Genomic DNA, 25,365 nt, shown 5'->3' on the forward strand with positions numbered 1-25,365 from the left:
CAAAGTCTCACCCCTCTTAGGGGGACCCGGCAAAGATGCCACTTCTGCCTATTTGCCCCATGTTCACAGCCCCATGAGGGGTGAAGTCAGAGTGCAACAACCCCAGCTGCTTTGCTCTCTAATGTCCCCACAAGACATGATAATTTACCAGTGCCCCACTGCTCAGCAGAATCACAAAGATAATAAAGCTCTCAAACCAGCTGTGTTTCACTATTTGGTAGCAGGTTTTCCGCAGTTTCCACCAAATGATCCAGGGGGACTTTCTCTTGTTCACAGTACAGCATGGGAAGCAGCAACCCAGGCCTGCAAGGAATGAGCATCGCAGTAAGTGTCTGTACCAATAGTGTCTGTAGTAAACTGCCTTAAAAGCCCAACTCTTCACCCCTCCCCGTACACATGCCCCTTGCCATGTGACTTTGCAATTCCTCCCACTAAAGAGGTGGAGTCTTTTTCCAACTCCCTGAATCTGGGCTCAGCCATGTGACTTGATTTGGCCAATAGAGCAGAGTAGAAGTCACAATGTGCCTCTCTGAGCCTAGGCCCTGAGAGGCCTTGCATGTTACCACGTGCTCTCCTGCGCCCTCTCCATTAAAAAAGATGTATTCAGGTCAGCCCATTGGTTCCATGGGAAGAGGACAGACATGTTGCACAGAGCCAAGTTGCACAGTTAAGCCCAAGCTAGCTCAACTGTCTCCCAGTCAATACCATTCACTTGAACAAAGCCAGCCAAGATCAGCAGAGACAACAACCAGCCTAGATAAGATGAACCATGCAGACACATGTTTATTATTGTATGCTACTGAGGTTTTGTAGTTGCTTGTTACGCAGCAATGTTTTTGGCAATAGTAAATAGTGTCCTAAGGACTGCAAAGAATGAGCATGGGTTTTGTCAACCACCCAAACCATACAGGAAAGAATGTGATCAACTGTCAAGATGTTTACAAAGAGCTAAGCATTTGGTCTCAACACACACAAGGCTTCAGCATGAATCGCATCACCCTCTTCAACTTCTCTCCTCCTCACCTCCTCCCATTCTGTGGTTGCTTACTTCATGGTGATTACAACATTCCACTCCTTTTCTCATTATCTTCCTAAAGCCACTGTGAGGTCACCTCACTCTGCCCCTCACCTCCCTCCCTCTTTCAGAACATTAATAAATTAATTTTCCTAAAAATCTGTTTCTTTTATTGCACTCTTCTTTTCTTCTAGAAACCCCACTTTCTTCTCCATATGCACTGCTGACATCCTGTACGCACCTCAAGGACCGGTCTAAATGTAAGTCAAGAGAAGGGTAATTTATCCCTAGCCTGACCTCTGACTCCATGGGCAGCTTTGGGGCTGTCAAACAACCTGGAATGAGTTTAAAATCCATTCTTTCTGAGTGCAGTCTAGTCTCAAACTTATGAATAAATTAAAATTTTTTTAGATTTATTTATTCATTTGTTAAGTTACTTATTTATGTATTTATCAGCATTTGTTGAGCCCATTATCTGGGCCAGGTTCTATTCTCACACAAGCGATATAATATTGATTAAGTCACTACCTTTGTTTTTAAAAACCTCATGGGGAAGACAGACATGAATAAATTTCCCATAATGAATACAGAAAATAATGAAAGCACATAAGAAAGAACCACTATATCCACTCAAGGAATCAGGAAATGCTACATTTATTGATTGCTTATTATGTGCCAGACACTCTTCTAAGTGACTTACGCTCATTCATTTCATACCCCAAATGACCCTTTGCAGCAGTAATTATTATTATACTTATTTTAAAAACAAGATACGGATTGGCTAAGGAAATCGAGCAAGCTACAAGCTAGTAATGAGAGGCCAGAATTTGAGCTCAGGCAGTCTGGCTCCAGAGATGAAGTTCTTAACTACAGTGCTACCCTGCTTCTAGAGAAGACTCTTGAGGGATGAATTGAAGGCCTGGCAGGAGCTCTAGTCAACCCTAAACTTATAGTCAAGTTCTCTTGGTATGTGACCTTGATTATATCCTGACAATTGATGTACTGGGAACTATACAAAGTGGCAGATTTATTGGCCTGTGGGCTTTCTAGGAAAGTTTCCTGGAAATTTCTACCTTGGTTGTTGGTCTGTGTAAGTTGAGCCTACCTGAATCAAGAATGTCCTGAAATTCCCCCACCTGGACCTGAAAATGGCCCCAAGAATCTATGCTTCTGTCTCTAGTAGAAGTAGAAAGAAGGCATCTATCAAAACCACAGAGCTTTAAAGAATAGCAGAATCTCATCCAAACTTTCTGTGAACTGGATGCAGGAATATTGCCACTTACCTTTGGGCAAACATCTCTCTGGCTCCTTCTGGGGAACCATTTCAGGTACCCGCCTAAAGGGATCTTGCAGATCGATGGTGCTACATTCTGAGAATACACTGATAGCATCAGACTTCTGCACATCAGAACAAAGGAAAGGAAGAATCACTGACCAACACCCTCTCTCACCATGGTTGTACCTATACCTCACTCTGTGACCTTTGAGGTATTAAGCTAACTAGGCAAAGGCTTGTAAGTATGAGGAGCATTAAGAAAGCGTCCCTCTTGTTGGTCCCTTTCTAAATACTCTGACCAGCCCTGACTTCAGGGGAGAATTCTCCAATTGTTCTCCCCATGTGAAGACACAGTATCTCAACATTTTCCTCCCTACCAATTATACCCCTGATCAGCTGCCTAACTCCAACTAGGGAATCAGGTGATGAGGAGAAAAGCTACCTTACTGAGATTAGACTTTTCAGCTATCTCGACTCCTAAAATAATAGGCCTACGCCAGTAGCTCTTATTGATTTTGCCCTCCAGGAAATATTTGGCATATGTAGAGACATTTTTGATTTTCACAACTGAGTAATGCTACTGGCGTCTAGTGAGTAGAGGCCAAAGATGCTGCTAAAAATCCTACAGTACACAGTACAGCCCACCACAACAAAGAATTATCCTGCCCCAATTGTCATAGTGGAGAGGCTGAGAAACCCTGGCCTAGACCTTTGCTTAAGATGTGATTTCAGAAGTTTCACTGCACTAATATTGATATTTTTCTGGGAACACTCTGGGAAAATTACCTTTCGGGGATTCTGTACTGACAGATAAGCATCGTCTTCTGAGAACACATCAATTTCCACATTCTGAACTCTTGGGCTGCTGGACTTGGCTTCCTGATGGAGCTCATGGGCCTGATACAGAGAAGCTCAGAATAGAATTAATATTCCCTGGACATCTCACTTGAGACAAAATGAGTTTGAATTATATTTGGTTTTGTTTGTCAAGAAAATTGTGACATTATTTCTTTTCTTTTTACTTTTTAAAACTGCTTCTAGAGAAACTCACATAAAATGAATCTGGGGAAACTACTATAGGAAACAGATAACAAAATTTACTCAGAGGTCATGTAATCAAAATAATATGGTTCTAGGACAAAATTCACCAAAGAATTTAGAGGTAAGACTTACTGTGTCTTTTCAATTCAATGGCTAAATATTAAATTATTTAATAAATGGTAAAGGTATAATTAGCTTTCTCTGTAAAATTAATACAATGCCAGAATATAGTAAAAATAAAAACTGTAATTTAGATATATAAATAGATGAGTAAAATTGTTTAAAAAAAATTTGGAAAATATTTTTTTCATCCTTTTCTGTTTAGCAAAACAGAAAACCAAAAGGCATAAGAAAAATATGAAATGACATCACTACATAAAAATAAAAAATAAATTTTATCTGATGACTTACAGGAATATCCAAAAAGGATGTGTGACGTCACACTTTAGTGAGGGTTTTATCTGAAAATCTATGTGAAGATTCCTGCAAATCTGATACTGTAAGGTCACAATGTAAGAATATTTCTCCCTTTCAATATATGCAATAACACACAACACACAAACATACACACACACACACACGCACACACACACACACACACCATAGGTAAATATACTTATGGACCAGGAGCCGAACAGAAATATAAAGTAGTAACAATTTCAAGCACACAGTAGTTAATGATGACTAAAAGTACCCCATGTGAGGAAGAGAATCACAGCTATGTCCAGGGCTTGAAACGTTGGACTGAGTTGAATTTCTTGCACTTAAGAGAGAAAGCCAATATGAGCTGTGGCCAATGTGTAGAATTATGATTATACAAAGTTGCATAACTAGGGAGGCAGGAGGAAAAACAACCACAGAAATAGGACCTGGGCAAAGGTACCCACTGGCTCAGTGACTGAATGGGCAATAGGCCTAGTATCACTACTTAACAAGAATTCCAAGTTGGCAATATAAGACTTGGTTCTGAAATGGATGCCTTAGAATGGTTCATTGAAGACACCACAGAACTTAGCCTGCAAAGAGTGACAGATCTTCCCACCAAAGGTGAGTTTTCAAACTAACACTCCAAAATATATAAGAAGACAAACACAAAATAAGTAGTCCCTCCAAAATTAACTACTGAGATTTACTCAAGAAAAAAAAAAGTTACATAATAATGTGAAAGTATCTTTAAAACTTCTAAGTTAGGACTTAATAAAAATATAGAGAGAGTTTCACTTCCTGGATGTCAGCATAAGGAGCTCTGTGGACATGGTCCCCAGGGAAATAAGCATAAGTGGTGAAAATATTTTTTAAAAATCATTTAAAGTCTCTGGAAATTGTCTTATGGGTATACAGCAAATGAAGAAATATTCATTCACGAAAATCTACAAAATTCAGTAATAATAGCAGGAGTCCATGGAAGTTGAGTCATGACTTGCTCTTTCCTTCCCTAGCCCCCCACATCAGTTTGATGGAAGCGCTACCCTAGGTAGATGAGACCAAAAAGATGGGGCTCCCTCTACCCTCAGCTTTCAATCAAAGGATATGCATGTCACCAGGAGGTGCAGGTCATGAGCTTTGATTTATTCCCTCCAACACTGAGTTGAAAAGGCTAAATTCCTGGTGAATGGAGCCAAGATATTGGGCTCCCTTTTTTAATCCAACCTTTTTAAAATATTTTTTGTGTGTGATTTATTCTTTGACTTGTTGGTTATTTAAGAATGTTTTATTTAATTTCTACATATTTGTGAACTCTTCCCTCTCCCCCTCGTTCTTTCATAGAATCTTTCCATTTCCCCCCCACACACGCTTTACCAATACATTCCTAAAGACCAATTTATAGCAGTTCCGTCTACCCAGCCCATCATTTCCAACTATGAAGAAATCATTACGAGGCATACTAAAAGGCAAAAAACACAGTTTGAAGAGACAGAGCAAGCATCAGAACCAGATTCAACATGGCAGAGATGTTGGAATTAACAGACCAGGAATTTAAAACAACTATGATTAAAATGCTAATGGCTCTACTGAATAAAGTAGACAGCCATTTAAGCAGAGAGATGGAAAGTCCAACAGAGAATAAAAAGGAAATGTTAGAAATCAAAAACATTGTAACAGAAATGAAGAATGCCATTGATGCGCTTATTAGTACACTGGGCACAGCTGAGGAAAGACTCTCTGAGCTTGAGAATATCTCAACAGAAACCTCCAAAACTGAAAAGCAAAGAGAAAAAAATATGAGGGGGGTGGGGAACCCAAGACCTGTGGGGCAACTACAGAGGTGCAACATACGTGTAATAGGAATTGACAGCCCTCGTCTCCCACCACTCCTCAAGCATGACCCTCAGCTGATCCCTACAGAGACTGAGGTTGTTCCTACCACTGTCTCTCTTTCTACGCTATTCACTTCACTTTCTACACTCCCTTTCCTCATCTTACATTCAATCCAAATTATTTTAGGGCTCAACCAAAGGCATCTGATTCCCATTGCCCCACCCCACACTGATCTTGCCCCCTCTGAACTCCTCTGACACATCCCATCTGTACCATATGTACAAGACCATGATTAGGACAAGCCCTGGGATGAGCACATGGGTACTGAGGAGTGGCCACATTTTATACCCTTATTATTCCTGCATGAAGCAACCAGTGCCCCATGGCAACTGTAGCTCTGTTCAACCCCTAAGTCTATGTGCGAACCTTTCATACCTGTTTTCCAGCCTCAGGTTGTGTGACAGGCTGTGCGTTATCTTCCTCAGGAGATTCAATGTCATCTTCTTCCTCGGCGAGTGGGGCCAACCAAGTCCAATCATGCCCGACAACCAAGGTCTTTGGTGCAGAAGTTAGGACACTGAACTCCTCCCAGGTCTCTGGGCCTTTTTTCACTTCTGTGACCAGGGGAATGACATCTTTGCTCTCTGCAGAAGAGCCTCCTGCCACCTCTTTCTGCTTTGGTAAGTTTTGCCTCCTGTACCGCTTGCAACAGAAATGCTCAAGAGTATGTAGCACAAAACAAAAAGCCCGGTGGAACCGATCCAAGGCTAACTGGACTTTGGTTTTCTTGGCCTCTCCTTCTGAGTTCCCATCTCTCTCCTCATTGCTAAAGGAATTGAGCAGCAAGGCAATGAAGAGGTTGAGTACCTGGGGAGGGGCATGGAGAATGAAAAATTTAGCAAAGGAAAGGATACGGTAGGTTTCCAGAACAACTATTCCCCAAGACCCCAAACAAAATCAAATGAGAGTTCTCTCCTTCTATTTCTCAAGAAAGTTCATCTATAAAATAAGTAAAAGGAGAGATGATTAAGGAGTAATAGAAATAGCATAAGACAAAAAAAAAAAAAGGAAGTGAAAGGGTACAAACAGCTAAAATCTAGTTTATCTGCATATAAGCAATATGTAGAGTCTGGCTAGGGTAGAGCAGAATGGTATAACCATGTGGCAAAATCAGAAGTGTATATTCTTAGGGAATTGGACAGAATCATGAGCTTGGATTTTTGCTGGAATTGCCCACAGGGATATGAGACTGATGCTTAGACCACTGTGGGGTCCTCTCCTGTTTACACAATTTGAGAGATGCTGTACTTTAAGCAAGATCTTCAGGTCCCGCTGCTCGATCTGCACTGAGGTGTTGGGGCAGAGCCAGAGGGGTCAGACTCAAATCTCCAGCTCTTCTACTGAAGCACATATCACTTTAAATTCAGATCATCTAAACAGCTTTCTACTTAGGATTTTTGCCTACACTTAAATACCCCTAATTCATCTTCTTTATCTCTTCAAACTCCTTTTTGTGGTTCTTGCCAGCTCAAAAATACCATTCTCAAGTACCATACGTTACACAAATCCTTTCTTAATGCTCCCTTCCTACTCCCACTGGTGATACCCTGCTCTTCTGATCTTCTGTATCACTTACTATCTAGCTACACTACTTATTAAGTACTTAGGATAAAACTATCGTGTGCAGGCACCTAATTATGTTTGCACCACAGCCCCAATCCGATTCTGAACATCCTGTGTGCTCAGGCATCCCTGCATGTCTCCTGTCCCTTCAGACCCCCACTGGTGTACGCCTAATTAGCCTCTCCATAAATACCTATGGTTCCAGCTGCAAGTAACAGGCTCAAGACAGCTTAATAAGAAAATGTAACATAACCAGAAATTTGAAAATAAAACAGGGAACCAGTTATGAAATGAAGATAGGCTTGTTCTACCTTTTCGCTCTACCTTCCTCAGTGCTAGCTTTGTCTTAGGCTGATTTTACTCACAGTTGCACAATGTTTGTGGTTCTACCAGGAGTCAGTCATAAAATGGCCTAGAGGGAGTAAAAGGGCCTTTTTCTCCCCTCATCCCTTCTTCTTTTTAGAATAAGGAACCTTCCTCATGGACATCCCTTTACATCTTATTGACCAAATTAAGTCACAAACTCCTATCTCAGCCAATTATTAGCAAAGAAAATATGACGATTTTATAATAATTACCCGGAGCAGAATAGCTATTGGGGCATCAGTCAACATGAACACCAAATTCAAACACAAATTATTAATATCATATAACATTAAACTTATTATACTTAGAATAAGAATTTCACTAGTGAAGTGTTTCAAAAGAAGCCAATACATTTGTCTAGTCCACAGATTTCTTTTAAAGTCTGAGACACTCACCACGAGCTTTCCTATCACCATGATCAACAGAAAGACAACAATGCACAGCTGTGCGTTACCGACGTTTTGCATACACTCCCACATGTTTTCGATCCATTCCCCACAGAGGATGCGGAACACCACCAGAAAAGAGTGATAAAAGTCCCCCATGTGCCAGCGCCGTGGACACTTTTCGGAATTGAATTTAGAGCCGAACATCTGCATGCCGACTACTGAGAAAATAAAGACCACAATGGCCAGGACCACGGTCAGGTTTCCCAGGGCTCCAACGGAGTGGCCGATGATCTTAATCAGTGTGTTTAAAGTTGGCCACGATTTGGCTAACTTGAAGACTCTTAGCTGTAGAAACAGACAATGAACAAAAACAGAAGAAAAGCCAGTTAAGGACAAACTCTATCTGTTCGCCTGTAAAACAAATGATATATTCCCAAAACACAGCGTTAATGGTTTTCAAACATCTTTTCAAGGCCAAATCCATCCTGAGCATAGTTACCAACTCCATGTCCCAATCTGATACTCATCCATATCTATTTTTTGGTTTTAAAAATGGAAATATTTTGTTCTAATTATATTTCAATGATAAAAACTTTGGGATCGTGATGATGGAATTGAGCATACAGGTTTATTACATAAAATATATACCAGGAGTTAAAAACTTGGGCTTGAGAGCCAAATCCATCCCATTGACCGTTTTTGTATGGCCTCAGAAGTAAGAATGCTTTTTACATTTTTAAATGTAATAATCAAGAGAAGGATATTTTATTACACATTAAAATTGTCTGAAGTTCAAATTTCCACCTTCATAAAGTCACACTCATTTGTTCTTGAATGTCTATGGCTACATTTGTGCTACGATGACAAAGTTGAATGGTTCAACAGAGACCATATGACCTGTAAGGCTGAAAATATTTACCATCTGGCCTTATACAGAAAATGTTTGCTAATTCCTGCATTACATAACTTAGGTTGCGAGTCTGAATCTAAAATTTATGACAATGAGTGTCATATGTTTTGTAACCAGGAGAGAAAAGGCAAACAGCTACTCACAAAAAGAGACATTTTTTTCCATGGAAACCTACAGACATTTCAAGAGACAATAGCATTAGAGAAAACACAGAAACCAGTTTTATAGGTTATTTCTTATAGTAACTTTCAATGTAAACCAATGGTTTAACTCCAAGGTACAATGTTGTTCAGTTATCAACTATTTAGGGGTGGAAATATTGCAGGTCAGTAAGTCTTATGTCCCAAGAGAAGGACCATCACTGTCTACTCAGAGTGGAGCTAGGAGAAATTGTGGTTTTAGTCGCATATGCAGACAATGCCACAGAGTTTCTTGCTTCAGTGCGTGGCTGAAATAAGCCTAAACAATAGTAAAGTAATGTAATTTTGCTCACTTGAGTACCAATAAAACTTTAGGAGAGCAGCTTAACAATGCCTCGCTTTGAGCAGTATGATCTCCTAACATATCCCAAGTATAAAATGTTTACTTAGGTAACTGAATCAAATGTCTTACTCTATAGGCTTAGAAATCCTATCCATGTCAAATTAATATTTGAAAAAGGACAAAAGGCCATCTTTTGTGGTTTCCTAATTCCCCTCTCAGATGTGATTTCTCTATAGCTTCTTATCTACACCTCTTGTGGGCTTGGTCACACTTTACTTTGCCTTGTGGTCATTTCTGGTTCTGTCTTGTGAACTGCAAATTCCTTGAGAACAGTGCTTTCCTCATCTCTGAGCTTTCCCTTGTGTCAGCTCATATCAGGTACTCTGCAAATGTTGTGAGAATGCCCGCAATGGTTAGTGGATGGAGGGCAAAGTCTACAGAACAGGAACGAGGCACTGATAGCAGTGAGGAGGGACTTGTGAGACAGCATCTGCTGGCAGCACCCATCCCTTCCTGGGATCTGGAGTCTAAACCACCTTGGTGAGCCCAGAGGTGATGGTACCTGGCTCAGAGCTCCGTGGGGGAAGAGATCATTGGAGTGATTGTACACAAAGCAAAGAACGGAGTCCTGACACCGTAAGACACAATTTTGCATAGGGTTGCCTAACGGGTCATCTTGGCGGGGTGGGGGTAAGGGTGGGGCTAAGAGAGTAGGGGTTCAGTTGACAGAAGACCTCCTGGGGCTCCCAATGGTATCAAAGACCTGGGTGGGAAAAGGAGTGCAGTTCTGGTTCTTGGGTTAATGTAAGACAAGCTAAAGTTTAACCCAAAATAGCCATTGAACTCACTCAAGACTCTTTTCAATCCTGGCTGCTAAAGTTATTCAGTAAAATAAGAAAGTAAGTGCCTCACCACTCGTAGGGAATGGAACAGCGGCACATTTATTTTATTCATCATCACATCTGTAACACTGAGAAGAGCGACAATGCTGTCAAAGACGTTCCAGCCTCGGCGAAAGTAGTGGTAGGGGTCAAGCGCGATGATTTTTAGGCACATTTCTGCCGTAAAAATGCCAGTGAACACCTACAGCGAGACAAGGAAAAATGAGAAAAGGAAATTACCTCTCCTTGGACACACACTTTTAAGAATGGTCCCAGGGAATTACAGAGGTCACGGAGAAATAAAATGTATTCTCACGGTCGCACAATATACCCTGAAATCTATGAAAAAGACACATTTACTACTGTCCATGAACCTCACTCTACCTTTACTCCCCTGTCCACCCCCTTCCGTGGTGCCCAGTCCAACGTTACCAAGCTCACAGACATCGGGATGGAGAAGAAATGTTATTTCTCATTCTGTTGAAAATAAGGCAAAATTAGCTTCTTTTGGTAGACGGCAAAATGATAGGAAGTCTCGATCGACTCCTCTGAGTTCTCTTTAAAATGCTAATAAAAACTCCAAAAAGGGAGAACTATACAACAGCTCTGAAAATTAAAGATAAATATCCTCCATAAACCAGAATCCAGGAGGAGTTCGCCTAAACCACTCAATATCAACATCTTGATCAGAAAAATTTTAAAACGGGGCCCAGAGCAGAGAATTGAAAAACACTACCAGAGACAGAAAAATGTCTTTGAGCAACTCAATTAGAGGATAAGCCCTAGATTGATTATGGCTGAAAGGAAGATTAGTGAGTTGGAATATAATCCTAAAACCTCACTCAGAACACAGGGCTTTTCACTCTAGAACTAAATACCAGAGAATTAAAAAAGAGGGGTAAAAATTGCAAAAGTGGTTAATTATGTGTTTTCCATGAGCGAAAATAATTTTTTGTCCTGTCTTTGATACTTAGATAAATAGTCTTAAGAAACTTGCAAAATGTTTAATACGCAGTAGCCAAATTCAAAACTAAATCTATTTTCTATATCTTTGATATAGAAGATAAAACAAAGCATTTCTTCATAGCAAATAGCACATTCTCCATCTCTCTCTCTCTTTCTAATAAATGGAAATGAGAAAATTATAGTATGAAAATTATAAAGTAAAATAAAAAGGGTTAAAGCCTTTAAAATGTTGTCAGTTATAACTATCCTCTATAGTTCTAGAAAATAAAAACAACAACCTGCAAATGATTAAATCTCCCTCTTAAAAGTAACAGATGATCTTCTTTTAATGCGTGGCTAACCAAATGTCATTTTGCTCATGTGAGCACTAATAAAAGGCCAGGGTGGTCTCCTTACAGACAGTCTGCATCTAAGTTCTTTTAATTCATCTAAATTATTTTATTTCAATTACTTACTATTTATTTTTAAAATTCTCATAATAAAATGACATGAGTCAAAATAAAAGGATAGGCAAAGATAAATCCAGGATAGAAAATAAAAAAGAAATCAAGGGTGACAAAGAAAATTCAAAGCTTATATCTACCTTTTCCAATATTGCTAGCTACCCCTGCCCAATGCCACACCCAGTGCCTAAAGGCATGTAGTTTTGCCTGTTCTAGTTAACTGTGCTGGACTGATCCTCCGCCCCTTTGACACACTCCTCCTCCTCTGGTCTCCTTCAGGCTGTAGGTGTCTGGCCCTACGGACTCCCTGATGCCTTGGGACCATTGGTTTTGCAATCCAATTCCAGTGCTATTTATGGCTTCTTGGGAGCTCAGTGTACTCCCCTGATTCTGGGTATCCTGAAGCCTAAAGAGTCCATTTCCAAGTCCAGGCCTACAAAACTCCATAGGCCAGCTTAATCCTGGCCCACCAGCAGAGGGAGGTTTGGACGTATTCTTTGGAACTCAAAGCTCCCTGGTCTCCATCTACCACTGCCATAAGGACACAATAGATGGAGTGGCTGCCATCTTTGTACTGTATGTCTAAAGAATACTGAACATGGAATGGAATCATGGCTACGTGCCAGCTCTACATGCTTCTCATCAATTTTCAGGAGTTGGGGTGCCGCTGCTGCCTGTGTCCTCAGACACCAACGATGTCCCTGTCTCTCCTTCTGCTTCTGGAGAGAGTGAAGAAGAATGTCACTTAATTAGCCAGCTTCTGACTGCAAAATGCAGCTTCACCTCAACACTCAGGATGCCTAGTCAGTGGAAAATCTGAGGGGGCTTTTCTCATAGTTGGACCAGCTGATAAGTGATGAACATCTCTGCAATTGTGAAGCCCTGTCCGGGGGAATAACTCTGGGTTCTTTGGGTATTCTCTGGAACTTATCCAATAACTCCATCTACCAGGAGGTGCTGAAAGATGGCTCTGCTGACTCTGATGAGACAGGGAGCATGGCCCTGAGGGTATAGCATTCTGCTTTCAAGTGAAACAAAACCATCAGCCCAATTCTTGGGACACTTCATCAGGAGATAGCTGAATACACTGGCCTGGAGCCCAGAAGACTAAGCCTGTTAGAAGGTACTGTGTGTGTTAAGTTTATCATGCAGCATGGAACCTAACCCAACCCTTGAACACTGCCAAGGCACCTCTGCCTAAAGGCAGTATGGGGAGAGAAACTTACATGCAGACTGTCTGTAAGGAGATCCACCCTAGCCTTGTACGGCAGTCTCACTGTAGCCCTGCTCCTCCTGGGAGGGATGTGGGACTGAGGGTAAGGTACCTGTCTCCGGTTCTACACCATCCTTAACTTGATACATAGAAGCAGTTCTGTGGACCAACTCCTGATTCAATAGATACAGCGGGTTCTCACCAATGTAAATAAGTGAATTTTAAAAATATATCCATCCATCCATCCATCCATCCATCCATCCATCCATCCATCCATCCAAACACACTGCCTAGAAATACTCTGCAATGCTAAAAATGATCATCTTTGTTAGTAGGACCATAGGAAATGAGTTTCTTCTTTGTATTTCCTTTATTTTTATTTTCCCTTATTTTTAAACTCTAAAAAAGCATATATTGCTTTTCAAAATGGAAAAATAAAATAAAACTTTAAGAAGAAAGGGCTAGACATTCTGGTAAGATTTTTAGCCTATTAACTCATTAGTTCATTTGGGTAGAACATTCAGTTGGTAATTATTTGTAATTTCTGATATTTTGGAGACTAATCTTCCTTTGGGAAAAAATGTCTTCCGCAGGAACTATGAATTAAAGTAAACAATTCTTGAAAAGTCAGCTCTCCTATACTAGTTTGCCCAATTTAACTGAGACTAGATTCATCCAGTAAGAAACATACTGAAGCAGACTCAAATCTGGATCCCTACCCCACAGCTCAGGACACCCACTTCCAGGAAAGTGCTTGGCCTTGACTCATCTTTCCAGTGGAATAATAATGTGGAATAGCAGCCACATTATTTTGTGACAAATGATGTCATCAGTATCACCAATGACCTTGGTATTCATTATCATGAGCCTCTGGATATGGTTAATGTTTTTTTAATTATCCCAAGCAGTTGACATTTAAAGATGTCTACTTGCTTCTGGCTTACGATTGGATGACTAAAAAGACACCATAATATACTAGAGGGGCCAACATAGGCCCTGTGGGAAACTACCGAACTGAGTAAAAACAAAACCCTAACTGTCATCTTTTCTCTTTACTCCACTTAAGGGGACCAAAGACCTAGGTTGGGTTGGGCCACTCACAAAATGTCTAGACTTGGAAAGGGTTATAATTCAAAGTTTGAAATACGTTTTATTTAAAAAGCCTAAAGTTACCAAATTTCCTGTATACAAAATACGCTCAAAACTCTGGTCCATTTTGTGATGCTCCATGGCCAAGAAGATAGTATTGATTATGATGCAGATGGTGATGGCCAGCTCAGTAAAGGGGTCGGTCATCACAGTTCTCAGGGCCTTCTTAAAGCATATCCACCGGGGGCTACAGTCCCACACGAGGTATCTGGATGCCAGGTTTTCCCCACACGGGAAGCAAGCCTCCTGGGATTTTTCTTGTTCTGGAGGAGAACGAAAGAGCAGTTGAGGAGTTATCTCTGAACCAGTCTGGCTGCTCTCTGCCTGAGTACATTCCTTCCCTCCTCTTCTCTGGGGTCTCTCGTTATACATGATCAGTCGAGAAGGGCAATGACTGGTGTAGCCGGGGAGGTGCCCCACATCCAACTTTCATGGGGTGGAGTCAGGTATGTCAATTCTTTACATTTGTATTGAACATTTAGGAACTGGGCTGCACTGTTAGAGATACAAATGAGTAAGTCAGCACTCTCTCTCCCATGGGGACCAATGAGGGAGACAGACACCAGTCCCAAGTTATGTTCCCTCCAGGCAGACCATACTGACAGCTGTAACAGAGGCATGGGGAGCTATTGGGGCTCAGGGGAAGGAGATACAGTCAGGCAGGAGCATTTATACGCACTGAAACAAGCAGCCCTCTCTCAACTGCTTGAGTTCAGGCCTCAAAGCGACTGCCCCTCCGATTTCCCTGGCACCATTTCAGGGATTCATGCAGGCCATGTGAGGTAATGCGACAGGCTCAGAAGGGCCTCATTCTTACAGGGACTTGAGTCTTGCCCTTGATCCCCAACCCCTTAGCTGGGTCCTTGTTACCTGCTGTTAATCAGGTGCATCAGATGGATCCAGACTGTCAACATAGGTCTTCTATTTCCATTCCAGATTCCTAACTCTATCTTCAGTGACAACGGCCACCTACTGGAAACTTCGATGTCTTCTCTTCTTTGGCTGACTATCACTGTCACTGAGACCTCCTGTGATTGCCTGGCCTAATCAGGAGGTTTCATTTGTGCTCTTAGTCCCAAGTTTAGTCAGTTCCCACCCTACCCAAGTACCGACTCAGGGCGGGCCTAGAGGGAAGACCCATTTCTTCCAAATCACTTTGCTCACGTGCTCCAAAAAGGCACAGGAAATCACTCTTTGCAAGAAGTACAGTGGGCTGCAGAGGGTTTCGGGGTGGGGAGCGGGGAGGAGGACAGGGGCTTAAGAGAGGGAGAAAGGAAGGACGTCATCGAAGTTAGGCTCCCTGTTGGGCTGAGAGTCAGAACTTACCCTGCATGGTGATGGTGAGGATGCTGACAGCACTCAGCGCCCTCTGCCTTTGGAGAGGGTCTCTGTGCTCTTCGCAGAAGTCCACTGACAGGTTCTGAGACAGTCGTTTGGTTTGCTCTAGGAGGTAAGGCTGTAAAAGAAGACATGGACCTTCTAAGAGAAGGTGCTGACTCTTCAAAACTTCACAAACTGCTTTGTTTCAATGCCACATACAGCATAGATGTTCGATATTTTGCATAGACTGATTCATTTCAACATCATGGCATGACAAATGTTCAGTTTTCTTATTTCATATTTAATAAATGAGAAATATGGTTTGACCACTCATACTTTTTATGTATGCACATTTCTAGAATCTTACCTATAAATTTTTTTCTTTCTCTGTGACTTACTCATTGTCAACAAAGAGCAAATCTAATTTTACAAAAACTAACGAGCAATGGTTCAGAGTATGAAAGCAGTAAAAAGTCTTAATTTGGAAACCATGTTTACAAAGGGCAGAAGTGGGAAATAAGTTTAGAAAGGTGGACTGGGGACAGAAAGTGAAGTGCCTTAAATGGCTGCCTAAATAGATTTTGAAATAGTCAGTTACTGAAAAGAACTGTCAAAATAAATATCACAAAATCTCTGTACTAAAACTCAAGTGTTCTCTCAGGCTGTGCCCAACGGCTTATTGACTCTACCTCACTTACAATTCTAAATACTCTGGAGATTAAAGGACATAAACCATCAGCTATCCAAGAAACGCGAGTATTCATAATGAGTTATTTCCCAAAAGTTCTGACCAAGTAGGGCCCCAGAGGGAACTATCCCTTTGTAATAAGCTACTCTAAAGGCAGCCTGTAATCCTTCTATAACTATTTCTTGTTCTACATAAAGGAAAGAGACATTTTGTATTAGGTGTGTGGGTCTTTGTGGAACAAAGAGAAACTTTCAAATTTTAAAAAATTATTTGCAGTCTCTTCAATAATGCTGTGGTCTGACAGCAAAGAAGCCTCTAAACTATGAGATCTTTTCATCACTCCATCAGAAGACTGCTTACAGCAGTGGATGAGGTCCATCCATCTACTTCTGCAAAGGCCCCTCACTCCCTTTCCCCACCCCATTCTCTGGCAGGCACGCTCATTTCGATCTTCCTCCTGTCTCAGAAAAGTGGCTCTAGCCATTATTCCCTGGCCTCTATCTTTAACATTTTTCCCTCTTCTGACTTCTCTTCCAAAATTAAAACATGTTTAAACATCTCCTACCGTAATAAGAATAGCTATTTTTCTACGGCACACACCGCCTCCCGCCCCATAGCTTCATTCCAGCATATCCAACCTGCTACTCGATATCCCTGCTTAGATGCCCATAAGCACCTCAAAACTGACACGTCCAAAACTGAACTTGCTATCCTCCTCGTCCTCAGAACACGTTTCTTTCCTGTCTCAGTAAAATACCCTCCATCAAGTCAGCCACCCAAGCTATACACTGGGCATCATCCCCACCCTCCACATCTAGTCAGTTGCCAAATTTTATCTTCTGTAGGTCACCGTCGTCTGTTCATCTCTCTCCATCCTCCTTGCCCTAACCACAGTTCAAGCCATTGTCGTCTCTTATTGTAACAACTTCTTAATTGGTTGACTCCAGTCTTGCCCTCCTCTAATCGCCTTTCTCCAATCCACCCAGGATTTCGAAAATGTAAATCTGGTCACATCACTTTTGCTTAGAACTTTCCAAGGCTGCTTAACCCCTTGCTCTCAGTGTAAAGAGTGAACTCCTTAGCTTGGTTTTAAGGCTTTTTTGTAATGGCCCCATCTTACCACTGTAGCCTCTTGCTACCCACTACTCCATACTCATCACAGACACACAGACACAGACACACACACAGACACACACACAGACACACACACACACACAAACACGTGCATGTGCACACACACACTTGCAAGTTTTCTACGGGGTCATGGTCTCCTGCTCTGCTTCACTTCCAGGCCTTTGTCATTGCATGTGTTTTCTCTCTACTTGTGCTCCATTCTTTCTTTTACCTATTAATTCATCTTTTAAGCTTAGATGCTGCTTCCTCTGGGAACGCTTCTCTGATCTACTTCCCTTCCTCCAGCCCCCACCAAGTCTGGAAGTGTGGGTTGGCTGTCTGAAGCAGATGCTACTGTTGGCCCCAACCTATGTCCTCAGGCTTTACCCTGAGGGCTTTCTCTGACAACTCTAACCCCCTCTGCCCTAATGCAAGTCAGAAATATAAGAAAATTATTGTCTCCTGACCCCAGCAGTCTTTAACCAAAGAAAAGCCTAAATTGGTGTATAAATACTCTAGTGCCCTTACCCCAGAGAAGTTAAACTTCAACTATCTTCACTGGCAACTGGCTTGATAATATGCACCTCAATCGGCCACCTTCTCTTCCATGTATCCTTTCTTCCCTCCCTTCTCAGTGCTTCCTGGGATCACTTTCTAAATAACAGACTTGCACTCTAACAGCTCAAGGTTGGCTTTGGAGGGAACCCGCACTAAAACACTGCTCCTCCTCTGCTGTCCCATAGCAATCATCATGTCCGTCATCCCACGGAAGAGTAATTGCCTCCTTATTAGTGTGTCTTCATCATTAGTTGTTTTTTCCTCATTCATCTCATGTAGACCCAGTACCCACCCCAGTGCCAAGCAGAGAGTAAACACTGTCAAACAGAAAGATGTTTAAATAAACATTTGTAAATAAATGGGTAACTGAGTAGACACACAGATGCAGGAAAGTATGTGCAGATAGATGCTGGATAAATGGATGAATGAATAAATGAATCCTTTTAATTAGACAGACAACTTGATCTATCTCCTTGAACAGTGATATGGTATCATTAACTCTTTGGCCAAGATTTACCTTTTTTGGGGAATCCTCATCAGACTCTGATCCTGGAACCTGTTCTTTCTCAGATTCTCTGAAAAAAAAGGACTTCCTTTTCCTGTTACCAAATAGCTTTCTCTTCTTTGGGGAAAAAGATGATGCTTCAAGGGAATTAAGTGAACTTCTGTCAATTCCCATGGCAACCAGAGCCTTAGAAAGTGAACAAAAGAAATTAATGAACAGATTATACCTCCCCATGAAACACTGCAAATGACCTCAGCCTTGGTGGGCAGTCTCTCCTCTTTTCTGGCAGCAGTGTAGATTGCTTGTCACCTAACTGGAATATGCTACTTTGTCATTATCTGGGGAACATGTCCTATTTGTCCACAGAGATTGCAGCCCTCAAAGGCAGGGAGACTCTTCCATATCTCTGTATCACAAACCCTTAGCACTGTGTCTAGTATGTACTAGGTACTCAAAAGATGTTTGTGCCTGATGATGCAGATGTTTAAGCACTTACGATGGGCTTCCTCCTGACAAATCTCTGTGGAGGGTGAGAAAGCGTATCAAACATAGTCCCTGCCCTGAAAAATCTTAGAATGTAACTGGAAAAATGTAAAGGTATCAGGGACACAATGAGAATGGCCTATAAATATGACAGGAATTTCAAGAACGTAGAGATGGCTATTGTCTCCAGAGCCAACATTTTTGCCTTCCGAAACCCTCTCAAGAAAAGGCCTTGAACATAAACACCTCCAGATTCCCACAAGAAAACCTGGAGCAAAACCTGGATTTATATATGTATGTGCGTGTGCATGTGCATGTGCGTGTGCGTGTGCGTGTGTGTGTGTGTGTTTGCGTATGTGTTATCCTCTATCAAGCAATTTGGAATCTGCCCTAGAAGGCTCAGGTTTCAAAAGGTCGAAGAGCAACAAAACCAAGGGATCCCTGTTCTCAAGAGCCCTGTGCCTGGATATCTTAGTGACAGAGAATAGCAGAGCCAGTCTGCAAGGGGCTTAAATTCTCAGAAAAGCACCAGTAGAGAATGCTGTGACCAGGCCTCATGCAGCAGCCTGAGCCTCAGGCCCAAAGGCCTCCGGCATCCCCCTAAGCAAAGCCCACTCTCTGACCCCATGAACCTATACCTCTTTCTCTTCCTTTAACAGCTGCTGGGCTTCCTGAAACATCTTCTCCTTGGCCTCCGTCTCAGCAGCTACGTTCTTATTCTGTTCTTCGTAAGCCATGGTGACAACAGCCAGGGTTAAATTAATTAGGTAGAAAGAGCCCAGGAAGATGACCACCACGAAGAAGAAGACTGCGAAGAGCCCCGAGGTGCGTAAGGTCTGCAAGAGACAGAGAACACACTGGCACCTGAAGCCTTCTTCCACAGCGGGGTGGCTGTCACTTCAAGCAGAAATTCTACAGTAGCAATTGGTGTTCCCCAGCACCAGCTGGCTCAGTGGCCCACAGCATCATCCACAGCCTCCCCAGTGACGCCTGATGCCCTGTCAGCCAGGGAGGAGATGCCGTCCATATGTCACCATGGAAGTCTCAGTGACTTTTTCATCATTATCTCCAGAGTATTTGCATTTTAAAATTAAAAGGCAAGAGCGTTAGCAATGCTTCATGAAGACCAAAGTGCTAGTGGAACTTCTGGCAGTGTGGAATCTGGAGAGGTATAATATTTCTAGGAAGAGAAGTGTTTATACACAATTCTTCCAGATATCATGTTTATATGTTTTTTTGATGTTTCTAACAGAATTTCTAAAGCCGAATTTAACAGTAAAACTGTTAAGGATGAGGAATAGAAGACAAAGGTGGGGAATAGATGGTAGGTTATAAATAAATGATAGATCGATGAGAGAGAAAGGGAGAGAGAGAATAAAAAAATTGATAACCTGTCTATAAAGCTTCTCCCAGGAATCTTGGGTCATAAGCCGGAACATGGCAAGAAATGACCAGCCAAAGTTGTCAAAATTTGTATAGCCATAGTCAGGATTCTTTTGAGTGTGTATGCATTCAAATTTTTCAGAACAGTCACTAGATATGGGAAACAAGGGAAAAGAGAGAGAATAACATTCCCTATAGCCCAGCTTCCCTTTTCTCCCACATGATACTGGTTCTTCCGAGGGCCATGGGCTCACACCCAAAAGTCCCAGGTGAAGAGAGTACTTGTAGAGTGGCCACCCCGCTGTTAGCCAAGCCTCCCAGCCTGTACCTTAATGTGGGTGTCCGTCGACTCTATTCAAATAGATTGATCACTAAATTCATATTAGCAGTTTTTCATTGAAAAATGAAGTGCAATGACATAGTGAACAATTAACAGCAGAAAAGAGTATCCAATAAATACGAAGTCTCCTTCTGTCCCCAGACCCTCAGTACCACTTCCTAGAGGCAACAGTTTACTTTTGTAACTTTCCAGATGTTTTCTATGAATATAGAAGCACATATACATTGATACATATCTTCTATAATACATATAGAGGAACATTCTTTAAACACTCTCTTGCACCTTGCTTCCTTCATGGAACAATATAGCTCGAAGATCTTTCCATACCAGCATACAGGGAGATATCTCATTCCATCTCATGCCTTACAGTCTTATGATTTCTCTAACTGCTTTGCTAATGATGCATATTTACATTTCAGTTGTTAACAGGCTTTTGGCTTTACAAACATTTTGTATCCATTGTTTTTATTCTACAAACAATGGATATCTTGCACAGGTCCTTGCCCATACCACCAAAGCACACATCATTAAGTATACCTATATGATATACTAAGCATGCATACTTTCATAGTTTTTAATAAGCATAGTATTTTTATCAAAATAATACATGTGCGTGGTTTAAAAATCATATGGCACCAACAGCTTGTAATGAAAAACATTCCATCTTATACTCCCAAATTCAACAACTTTTAACTCTTTTACACCCATATCTCTAAATATAAGGCTTCTGCTGATATCTGATTTATCAGTTTTAGTTCTTAGTGATTAACACCTTATGGTAGTTAATCATATCCTGCTTCATCACACTTATATCACTCTTCATAGAAAAATACTGTGGCTTGTGTTGATGGCTCTCCTGGGTTGAATACATTTTTACTTGAATCTTGTGTGTTGATCTTTCTAAGTTTTACTCCTTCATTTTTCTGGAGCAAGTCTCAAGAAATTTCTTGAAAAGATTGGGTGATCTTTGCAGATATGAATATAACTTTATTCTACATTCACATATGATTGTTAGTTTGGCCAGAGATAGAATTCTGGGTTGAAAATAATTTTTCCTTAAAAATATGAAGGCACTGTTCAGCTACTATCCTGCGTTATTGGTGGGAATTTTAGTGCCATTTTGATTTTGGTTCCTTTATGGATGACCAATCTTCTTTTTCTCTTTGGTTTTAAGATCTTTGCCACCAAAGATTCTGAAATGCCATGATCTTACGTGACTTTTTCATTCATTGTGTTGGGCACTTATGAAATGCTGAGGGACTTTCATCCTTAATCCCAGGGAAATTCTCTGTATTATTTCTCTGCTAATTTCTTCCTGTTCGTTTTTTCTGTGCTTTATTTCTAGAATTCCTACCTTGTCAAAAGTTGGAACTTCTGGATTGATATTTATTCTTATATTTACTGTCTCTGTCTTTTGTTGTAATTTTCTAGGCTATTTTCCCATTGATTTGTTGTAATCATCTTATCAAAAAAAGATCTCTTTCTTATTCTCTGACTGTTCCTTTTTCAAAACAAGCTATTTTTGTTCTTATGTACACAATATCTCTTTAAATTTCGCTAAGCACCCTATTTAAAGTTTTAAAAGCTCTTTTTGATTCTCTGAATTCTTGCTGTTTTGTCCATGGCTCTTACAAAATGAATGCTTGTGTCCCGCCCCCCCCCCAAAAAAAAGCCAAATGTTGAAATCCTAACCTCCAATTTGATGGTATTATGAGATGAAACGACGAAACCTTTGGGAAGTAATTAGGTCATGATGGTGGAGCCCTTATAGAGACCCTGCGAGCTCTTTAGCCCTCTTTCTACCATATGAGGATACAAGAAGAAGATAGCAGATAACCTGGAAGAGGACCCTTACTGGAACCCAACCATGCTGCTGCCCTGATCTTAGATTTCCAGCCTCCAGAACTGTGAGAAATAAATTTGTTGCATATAAGCCGCCCAGTCTGTGGTATTTTGTTATAGCGGCCTGAACTAAGACAATGGTCACTTTTTCCATTTATCCTGGCCTCCTTCATGCCAAAGGCTTTCTTCAGTTGCCTGGTGAGCCTGGGCTTTCGGTCGCATTTAATCAGAGGTCCTGACGAGCTGATTGAGCGTTTGCTTGGTGGGCAGAATGGGACCCGTTGAGTGGTAGGCTTTGCTTTATGGTGACTTGGAAGGAGGACATCCATTGTGCTCTCTTTCCCAATCTCGGTGAAATTCTGTGACGTCTCAATGTTCTTATCTTCCAGGAGCCGGTTGGGACTGAAACTACTACCATACCTAATTTCCCTCATTTTTCTGGTCTCCATTCAAAATATAAGCTTGTTTTGTTCAATCTCCCCCTCTCTGAATATGCCTTCCCATCAACCTATACAGGTGATTAAGTCTCTTCTCTCGTGTTCCCATCTCAGGAAAGGCATTGCCAGTCTCCAACACCGGAAATGAGAGTAACACCTATAACAGTTGTCTCTCCTCTGCACTTCCCACTTCTATCCTACACAGGCATCTGTGTACCTATATACACACTAACACTCCTCTTCAAGTCACAAATCTTATTCTTTCTATCTCCTAAAGGCCTTTGGAATTCACCCATCCATTTCTTTTCATCTCCACTGTACAGCTTCACAACTGTCTCTGTATTATATAGCCTCCTAAGTGGCTGCCTCATCTACTCTGTCCTTAAATTCTCCACACAGCAGCCACAGTGACCTTTAAAAATACCTAAAACAGACTCACTAAAATAGAGGACAGTCTGATGACGGCCAAAGGGGAGAAGGGTTGGGGGGGCTGGAAGAGATGGATGAAGGGTTAAAGAAGTACAAATTAGTAGTTGATAGATGGTCACGGGGATGGGGAGCATGGCATAGGGAATGCAGTTAGCATTAATGTAATGGCTAGGTGGAGGGCCCGGAGAGAGAAGGAGTAATTAGAGGGATCATTTTATAAACTATATAAATGTCTAACCAATGTACTGTATACTTGAAACTAATAACAAAATAATTTAAAAAAAAAACCTTAAAAATATCTAATCTGCTCAGGTCTTGTTTCCTTTGATATCGAGGTCAAAATCTTTGGCACTGATGGGCTACTAGAACCTGCATGGTTGGCACCCATCTCCTGCCCCTCTGCATAACTAGCTCCTGGGCTTCTCATCATCTCCAACATGTTCTCATGACCCAAGGCCTTCACCTTTACCGTTCCTCCTGGATGGTATTGTTTTCCCTATCTCCTCACGTACCAGAATCTTCTACCTATGCTTCAGATCCACATTGTAGTCACCAGCCAGTTAGCCCTCAGGGAAGGAGGCAGTGAGCAAAGTTTAAAAACCAGGCCTGGGCCCTGAACAGACCACAGCCTGCTTGGGAAGGTGACCCTGGATCTGCCATCTCTTTGAAAACTGCCATGTTTTGATCCATGTGGAAGGATGTATACTTGGAGGTGGTTTACTATAAAACTCCTGAGCTTTGAGACTATACTCAGACTGAGAGAATTATGACTGTGACACAAGCTTAGAGAGACAAGGAGACTGTGAAGACCAGCTGGAAACAAAAGCTGCTGCTTCTGTGGGTCTAGGTGGTCCATCCCACCTTGGATGGATTTTTACCTACAGTAACCAGAACTGCCTTGCATGGATGAGGGGTCTAGGAAGCACTGTATGTGACAGCTGTTGGGCCCTTCATTAAATGAAAACACTGCGGGTGCAATATGTCCTGTTAAAGAACATTCTAGAGAGCCCAGTAAACCTCGTATTGATTAAAGCCTCTTACATCTTGTGAGTTTGACCTAATCTGAACCCATGACTACCACAAGTGGCATTAGATGATTTCCCTAATTTTAAAGACAGGCTTAAATGCCGTTATCTCTCTTAGTATCTGTGCATCTCTCTTATAACATGCATCACACTTTTGAGGATTTACTCTACATCTCTCTTCTCTGCAAGACGTCATCTCAAGAAGGCGGAGCTCCCTTATTCATACTTGTCTTCCTTGGGCCTAACACAGACCTTGGCCCATGGCACTCCTTGATACCTATTTGTTTTTGAGAAATGAATACAGCCTATTTCATCAGAGTGCCTAGCATGTTATCTTAATTTGAAATACACTCAATAAATCTTCACTGAACTGAGTCTCTCACCACAGAGAGCACTGATGTCCTGGAAGAAGGAAGGGGATCCCCAAAAGGCCAGAGAGTTACCAGCTTTTGGGGTGAATGTATGAGCATGACATACAACTGTACATAATTAGAGACAGTGGTGGCCAACAGATTAGCAAACAGAAGAAGCATGCTCAGATAGTCTGCACCAGGGTGCTGCACTGAACAGGAAGTAAGAATGTCTAGGGGCTTTCAATCATAATGCCCTTTCTTACCTTTGAAAGTCTTGAATATCCACGCCATAGAGGCAAAACTTCATGTTTTCAGTGGTTTTATGATGTTACAAATTCAACATAACTCAGAGATGAAATCAGCTCTAAATACTTGGAAATAATTTTTAATTTAATAATGCACATCTAAACTTGCTTAGCCACATGAAATAATCAGTACTGTTTGAGATCTACCATCACTGCTTCCACAAGTCATTAGATGAAAACTGTTTGCCACATCTCCTTAGAAGGTCTACAGTTGTTCTGACTAGGAGAATAATGGAGAGTATAAGGTTCTTACCTTCTACCGGAGTTACATATTTTGAATTCAGTGGAATCTTTCTTTTCATAACAATAGTCTGAGAAAAAAAAGAAGCATAATTCAGATAAAGAAACCACTGAAATGAAAAAGAATAGCAAATATGCCAGATTATTCTTGGAACAGATTGTTCAGAAACTCTCTAAAATGATCAAAGTGGGTGTCCAGAGAGGAAATGGAACTTGAGCCATCAGGAAGGAATGAGAGAAAAGGAAGAAAAGGAAAAAGAAAGAAGGAGGAGGAGGAGGAAGCAGTGACACCACCATGTTGCTTCTCAGTATATAAAACTGAACTGAAGA

The 25,365-nt window shown here is 41.4% G+C and overlaps 1 protein-coding gene across 1 annotated transcript in view; it reads right to left on the reverse strand.

The window, feature by feature from the left end:
• The window catches only part of SCN11A (sodium voltage-gated channel alpha subunit 11), a 65,595-nt gene that overhangs the window by 25,429 nt on the left and 14,801 nt on the right, over positions 1-25,365 (reverse strand). The window contains exons 7-18 of the mRNA XM_006910789.1: positions 25,049-25,106; positions 20,073-20,214; positions 19,320-19,517; positions 18,211-18,384; positions 15,341-15,470; positions 14,039-14,277; positions 10,275-10,445; positions 7,976-8,314; positions 6,027-6,458; positions 3,078-3,188; positions 2,299-2,413; positions 149-303 (exon numbers count right to left, since the gene is read on the reverse strand). Coding sequence (XP_006910851.1) covers positions 149-303; positions 2,299-2,413; positions 3,078-3,188; positions 6,027-6,458; positions 7,976-8,314; positions 10,275-10,445; positions 14,039-14,277; positions 15,341-15,470; positions 18,211-18,384; positions 19,320-19,517; positions 20,073-20,214; positions 25,049-25,106 — 2,264 coding nt within the window. The remainder of the gene's footprint in view (positions 1-148; positions 304-2,298; positions 2,414-3,077; positions 3,189-6,026; positions 6,459-7,975; positions 8,315-10,274; positions 10,446-14,038; positions 14,278-15,340; positions 15,471-18,210; positions 18,385-19,319; positions 19,518-20,072; positions 20,215-25,048; positions 25,107-25,365) is intronic.

The sequence above is a fragment of the Pteropus alecto genome, unplaced genomic scaffold, assembly GCF_000325575.1.
Source record: "Pteropus alecto unplaced genomic scaffold, ASM32557v1 scaffold354, whole genome shotgun sequence".
NCBI lineage: Eukaryota > Metazoa > Chordata > Mammalia > Chiroptera > Pteropodidae > Pteropus > Pteropus alecto.